The sequence below is a fragment of the Halichoerus grypus genome, chromosome 6 (genome assembly GCF_964656455.1).
Source record: "Halichoerus grypus chromosome 6, mHalGry1.hap1.1, whole genome shotgun sequence".
NCBI lineage: Eukaryota > Metazoa > Chordata > Mammalia > Carnivora > Phocidae > Halichoerus > Halichoerus grypus.
In genome coordinates, this window is record NC_135717.1 from 66421007 (window position 1) to 66428425 (window position 7419).

At 37.5% G+C, this 7419-nt stretch overlaps 1 protein-coding gene across 1 annotated transcript in view; it reads left to right on the plus strand.

Annotated features, from left to right (window-relative positions):
* The window catches only part of RAB18 (RAB18, member RAS oncogene family), a 32156-nt gene extending 25256 nt beyond the window's left edge, over positions 1 to 6900 (plus strand). Inside the window, exons 4-7 of the mRNA XM_036088823.2 lie at positions 213 to 285; positions 1719 to 1837; positions 1910 to 1976; positions 5596 to 6900. Coding sequence (XP_035944716.1) covers positions 213 to 285; positions 1719 to 1837; positions 1910 to 1976; positions 5596 to 5771 — 435 coding nt within the window. The 3' untranslated portion in view covers positions 5772 to 6900. The remainder of the gene's footprint in view (positions 1 to 212; positions 286 to 1718; positions 1838 to 1909; positions 1977 to 5595) is intronic.
* The last annotated feature ends 519 nt before the right edge of the window (positions 6901 to 7419 follow it).

Consider the following 7419-nt stretch of genomic DNA (forward strand, 5'->3'; position numbering starts at 1 on the left):
TACCGCTTTACTTAAATGCATTTTTCTAGAGATGAGTCAGTATTTATTAATTTTATTTTATGTAACACTTTTCAGTAAGAGAACGCATCTAATTTAAATTTCAAGTTTTAAATGAGCTTGTGCATGGATATTTTTAATAATGCTGTTTGACTTTCTACTCTTAATATTATTTATACTTTTTAAATTTAGTAATAATTGGTTGTCACCTTTAGGATACTGCTGGTCAAGAGAGGTTCAGAACATTAACTCCCAGCTATTATAGAGGTGCACAGGGTGTTATATTAGGTAAGGTTTTACTTTACGATACTGCTTTAAAAATATTGTTGTTTTATTATTGCAATTTCTGATTTTCCTTATCTGTGAAGGTCAGTAAGTTTTTATTTTTCTTCAGGGGTACCTTTATGTAACTTGAAGTTATATTAGCTTCATTTAATATTAATGAATATTTAAACTTTCAAAATTTTTCAGTCCTTTGTCTAGCAATTAAAAGATAAAGATCAGATTAATTTATTTGGTTTAAAAGCACATGTTGATGAAGACATAATTGAGGATTAATCCACATGTAATTGGTCTGTCTGAAGAGTGTTACCAGAAACTGATCTTCAGTCAGCAGTGCATTAACATTTGCTGTGCGTTTATAAAGGAAGAAGCATGCTAGTTGCTTAGTTGAATCTGTTTTATTAGTCCTAAAAAGTATAACAAAGCACTTAACATTGTTGATTCATAATCATACAGAATTTAAAAACCAAATGTGGATTCTCATTGTAAGTTGTTGAAAAGTACTTGTTACTAATATTCCTGGGAAACTTTTAAAAATAAATATTGGACAATTTTAGGGAACATTGCCTTTTTATATTATGTCATAAATAGTGAGGTTTTAGGTTCATTTCATTAATTTAACAGCAACTCTTATTTTGGTTTAGCATCTTTAAGTTTAGAAAACACCTTTTTTTTTTTAAAAAAAAGATTTTATTTATTTATTTGACAGAGAGCAGGAGAGCACAGGCCAGGGAGCAGCAGAGGGAGAGGGAGAAGCAGGCTCCCTGCTGAGCAGGGAGTCAGAGGTGGGGCTCAATCCCAGGACCCTGGGACCATGACCTGCCCTGAAGGCAGTTGCTTAGCCAACTGAGCCACCCAGGCGCCCCTAGAAAACACTTTAAATTAATAAGTTCTTTATATTAATAAGCTCTTAATATATTTTAATGCAGTGGGATGGAAGTTCTGAAGGTGATAACAGGGAGACAATCAGGATCTTATCTGTTAAGTTTACATATTTTTTCAAAGTTGAAATTCTGGTCCTTGTAAGAAACAAATTAACAGGGTCATAGATGTTTAAATCCATGGAAGAAAGTTTGGTATTTTGCCACAGATTTGGATCTGAATGTTTTAGTTTTTGGATAAATGTCTTTTATTGTTAAGAATGGGAACAGCTGTTGTTTTGCTTAAATTAATTGTCAGTTATCACACAGGATATAATTTCATTTCTCTCACAGTGTGTCTTAATAAAATTGAAGTGTGTGTATGTATATGTTTATTATTATTTTTTAATACACTTGTTTCTTCCATCTGGCTGAGTAGATACTGATTGTTAAGCATTTGAAGGCTTAGAAACAGACTTGCCTATATAGAAATATTAGCTTGTAGTGACATATCAGAAATATAATGCCATTGCTTCTTATTTTTAATGCTTATTTAATAAGTGACCCTTTTTATTTCAGTTTATGATGTCACAAGAAGAGATACCTTTGTGAAATTGGATAATTGGTTAAATGAATTGGAAACATACTGCACGAGAAATGACATAGTAAACATGCTAGTTGGAAATAAAATTGATAAGGTAAGAAATCAGACACTTGGCATTTTGACTGTATTTTGGTAGCTTTTCTTAATCTTTATATTTACCTTTTAGGAAAATCGTGAAGTCGATAGAAACGAAGGCCTGAAATTTGCACGAAAGCATTCCATGTTATTTATAGGTAGGTGTGTGAACATTTATCCTTTCATTATTAATGAGGAATTTTAAAATGGAGTTTTTGCTATATTTTTCTCTTTATGAACAGTAAAATGTATGTACTTAGTTCATCATTTTCTTGTGCTAACTGTAGAGCCAGGTTCATTTTTCCTTCTGTAAAAAAAAAAAAAAATCAGATCTCATTATGTGAAGTGTATAGGACACAGATCATTCCTCTCAGGATACAGTGGCATCCAGTAAAGCCAGGCACCCAGTGTTAGTTGTACCTTGCTGGTCCTTGCGCTGGCAGCAGTGGTACCACCTGGGAGTTTGTTAGAAATGCTTCATTTCAGTCCCAACCCAGCTTTTCTGAATTAGAATCTGTATTTTTTTTTTTTTTAAAGATTTTATTTATTTACCTGTCAGAGCACAAGCAGGGGGAGCGGCAGGCAGAGGGAGAAGCAGGTTTCCCGCCAAGCAGGGAGCCCGATGTGGGACTGGATCCCAGGACCCTGGGATCATGACCTGAGCCGAAGGCAGATGCTTAATGACTGAGCCACCCAGGCGTCCCTAAAATCTGTATTTTAACAAGATCTTCATGTGATTTGAATGCACATTAATACTTGAGAAGCATGGTAAAATAGGGTTTGGCAAACCCTACAGCATGGGGCCAAATGTGGTTCCACCATTTGTATTGGAACACAACCTTACCTGTGCAGTCATCTACATGCTGTGTGTGGCTGCTTTTATGCTTCATGGCAGAGTTCAGTGGTTACAGCAGAAACCATATGGCATTCAAAGCCTAAAATATTTATCATCTGGCCCTTTACAGGAAAAGTTTGTTGACCCCCTGTCTAGAAAAGTGGACAAGCTCTATCACTGTGGAGATTTTTTAACGTTACAGGTTCCCTGGGCCTTGTCACAGGTCTGAAGCTGGGCCTGGAAGACAGTTTCTAAAAATATCCTAGTTGATTCTGATGTGAAGCTAGCTTTAGGAATTACTGATTTAGCTATTCCACTGTTAGGATCTTTTAGGAATTAGGAAACGGAAATAAAAGAACATCATCTATAGATAGAAGCAGGGTACTATAAGTGGAAGGTAATAGGCAATTTTAGAAAGGAATTGAGTACTACCTTTTCTATGTACTTGCTGGGTGTCCTTCATTTTGTTACATTAGTTCAGTAAACGTTTATTGAACACTGAGAATATAACAAACAGATGAACAAAATGGACAAAGTCCCTGCCCTCATGAAGCTTACATTCTAGTAGAGGAAACAGACTTAAATAAGTAAGTAGTGCTATGAAGGAGAGAGAGTATGATGGGGATGGGAGGTAATTACGGGAAGTTTTTTGAGGTAGTGCCATTTGAACAAGAATCCATAAAATGAAGATCTAGAGGGAGAACATCTCAGGCTGAGAGAATAGCAAATATTTCCTGAGGTAGGAACGAGTTTAGTGTGTTTAAGGAATAGGAAGAAAGCCTGTGGGCTGGAGCATAGTGTATGTTGGGGGCAAAGGTGGTGATGGTGGGAGGTGAAATTTAAAAGGTCATGTTGGGCCTGGTAGGGTATGGTAAAGAAATGGATTTTATTCTAAGTGTGGAAAGCAGGGGAGTAGTGCTGTGATCTGATATTCTTTTAAAAAGACCTGTTTGTACAGAAAATGGTCCATGAGAAGCAGAAGCAAGGGGCTTGTTATGGCCCAGATGAATAATGCTGGTGCCTTTGACTATGGGAGTGGTTGTGGGTGGCTTCTGGAAGGTTGGCAGATCTAGGAGATACTTGGATGGTAAAGGTGACAGGCTCTGCTGATAGATTGGGTATTTTTTTTAAAGATTTTATTTTTTTCATTTGACAGAGAGAACTCAAGCAGGGGGAGTGGGAGAGGGAGAAGCAGGCTTCCTGCCAAGCAGAGAGCCCGATGCGGGGCTCGATCCCAGGACTCTGGGTATTGAGGATAAGGAAAGAGAGCAATCAGGGGTAACTCTGAGTCTCTGGCATTTAGGATGAAGACATTGGATTTGACAAGATGGAGAATGCTAGTATTTTCTAAAAGAAAAGTTTCAAGCAGGGGCACTGGGGTGGCTCAGTCATTAAGCGTCTGCCTTCGGCTCAGGTCATGATCCCAGGGTCCTGGAATCAAGCCCCTCATCGGGCTCCCTGCTCGGCGGGAAGCCTTCTTCTCCCTCTCCCACTCCCCCTGCTTGTGTTCCCTCTCTCGCTGTGTCTCTCTCTGTTAAATAAATAAATAAAATCTTAAAAAAAAAAAAAAGTTTCAACGGAGTGGTGAGAACAAAAACGTAGTTAGAGTACAGTTGACCCTTGAACAATGTGGGGTTAGGGGTCCCGCCACACCCCCCCAGTCGGAAATCTGCGTATAACTTTGGACTCCCCCAAAACTGAACTGCTAATTGCCTGTTGACCTGAAGTCTTAACTGATAAAGTCAGTTAACACGTGTTCTGTATGTTGTGTGTATTACATACTGTATTCTTACAGTAAAGCTAGAGAAAAGAAAATGTTATTAAAATCATAAGCAAGAGAAAATACCTTTACATTACTGTCCTGTGTTTATTGAAAAAAATCCATGTGTAAGTGGAACTGCACAGTTCACACTGGTGTTGTTCAAGGGTCAGTTAGAGTCTGAAGAAAAAATGTGAAATAAGAAAGTGGAAACAGCTTACATAGGTAACTCTTGATGACAATTTTGCTTTGAAAGAGACTAGAGAACCCGGGTGGCTTCTAGAAGAGTGTGTGGGCTGGAAGGCAGGGTAGTTGGTTACTTGGTTGGTTAGTAAGATGGACAGTAATTTTGGCAGGCTTTTTAAAGCTGACTGATGTGATCCAGTAGTGAGGACACATGATTCTTCAGTGAATGAGAAGGGATGGGATCCGAGAAGTAGAAAAGGGGATGCTCCTAGATAGTAGCAGGGACAGTTCATCCACTGTCACAGGAGCGAAGGCAGAGCCTAAGGTTACAAATGCAGACAGGTTGGTGACTCTCTTGGTGGGATGATCAGTGCTCCTGTCAGATCGTTTCTATTTTTCTCAACATAAAGTTAGGTCATGAGCTGAGATAGAGGAGTTTTATGATAAAGGAATGAGAGTCATCTCAGATCGTGAAAAAGGTAATTACTAGGGAAAGGTAGGATTGGGGAGCAGGGCTCAATGTCCACATGAGTTTCATGGGGAGCATAAATGCAAAAGGAGACCAGTGTCCATGGTTGTATATCATTTATCCAGTCACCTATAGCTGCTTGGTTGCAGGCACAGAACAGCCAGATTGTTCAGCTTGGAGCCTGAATTTCCTTACTCTGAAATGGGAATAATCTGTTTTGGGGGTTGATTTTAAGAACTAACTGAAAAATTAAAAAGGAACTTTGGCCTAATATTTGAGTAGAGCTTTACAGTGTACAATTCTATCACAAAATCCTGGGCTTATATACCACTCTTCTTGTGGATAGAATTTGAATAGCTCAGCTTTGAGAGTTGGGGCAAATTCACGAATATTAAACCTCTGGGGAGAAACTGCTCATTTGCCTCTGCATATACTGCCGGCTGATATTTATGCCATAATAATTTCCCAGGAAAACATCGGAATATGACCAGAAAAGAATAGACTCTGACATTTTTTCTTCAATTTTAGAGGCAAGTGCAAAAACCTGTGATGGTGTACAGTGTGCCTTTGAGGAACTTGTTGAAAAGATCATTCAGACGCCTGGACTGTGGGAAAGTGAGAACCAGAATAAAGGAGTCAAACTGACACACAGGGAAGAAGGCCCTGGAGGAGGAGCCTGTGGTGGTTACTGTTCTATGTTATAAACTCTGGGAAACTCCATCTCTTGCATATTTGATCAGATAGTGACATCTTTCTGTATATAAACTTTAACTGCTATTCTAGGGACCTTGCAGTTTGCACATATTTGTTTTGTATCATGGCAGTAAATATTTGCAAGAAATCCCACTCATCGGCTTTCCCAGGTACAATGTTATGGTAAGCATGCACAGTTTGCAGTCTGCAGTTTTTTATGTAACATAAAATAGGTGTACTTTTTTAAGTACATTTGATTTTATGATTTACATTTATCATGTGATTAAAAAAATCCACCTATCTAGTCTGTGTTGATACAAGGTCTACTTTTGGTCTCTTCTTTGCTTAAATACTCCTCTATCAATTACTGAATTAATTGGTATGTAGAACTCCCAGAACCACTGGAAGATATTCAGGTATCATCAAACCTGGCAAATTTCCTTTCAGGAATAACACAGAGCATGATTCCACAGCTTTTGTAGGATGTTTGCTGACAGATTCTCTTTTAGTACTAAGCGAAATTCTCTACAGGACGCAGTCCAGGCCAATTTATAATTAAATCTCTGTTTGTTCTGATGATGCTCTAAAATAGCATTGATGTGTTAAGAAGTTTGGTCTTCCTTTTAAATTTTCTTTAATGAGTAGCTCAGTTGCTTAACTGGAGTTTTAACTCTGTGATATGTACATTGGATTCTAACCCTTTGTGCAGCGTTTTTAGTTATGTGGTGTTTGGCAGAATGACAATAAGGTTTTCCCCCATTTTGGTTTTGGAAGGACGAGAATAGTGTGTTTATGTAACTCATGTAGTCCTTACCTTACCACTTTAAAAACCAACACCTTTTTCCATAAATGTTGGTGGTGTTTGTCCAGGTACCTCAATTGTAGCTTGTGTCATGTTTATGAACATCTGTATCTTATGACTTCCGTAAATGGCTAATTGATATTCAGAAACCTATATCTGTGTTTTGAGGGTTGGGAAAAATAGAACACTAAATGACAATGTGAGAGACATACTGCTTCCAGATTTTGATGTGTGTGGGAAAATACTGTTGCAATGAAAATCTTGGTAATTTACTGTAACAAGTAGCCAATAGTTTATCAAAACCAACTTGTACAGACTAATAAATCTTTTCCACAGTATTCAGTTTTCTAACCTCTTGCTATTATACATTGCCTATTTTTTTCACTCGTATGTTATTTAATTCAACGTTGTTATCTGCTATATTAAGCCCCCAAGTAAGTTATTTGTCCTTTCAAGCAGGTTACCGTGATACCCCTCAGTAAGATTTCTGATATTAATTTCTGGGCAGTTTGTTCTTTGTATACAGTTGCAAATGATAGATTTTTTTCCTGGGTCACCTTTGCAATAACTTGCGATAGTGGATTTACTTCAGGTTGGATTCTTTCTGAACTGTACATCTTCACATAAGAAAACCTTACATTCTACTTGGTTCACACTTGTGAGACCACATTACATGTGATTAAAGGTTTTATACATTATATATGTATTTACTAAATATAAAACATTTACTCCTTTACTGTTGGAGAAAGGTAGCTAACACATGTACTCACGATTTGTTTGTGTTACATTAAAGCTGTAGATTTGTATATTTATGTAGTGTCTATATTGACAAGACATTTATTTCTGTTTATTGCTTT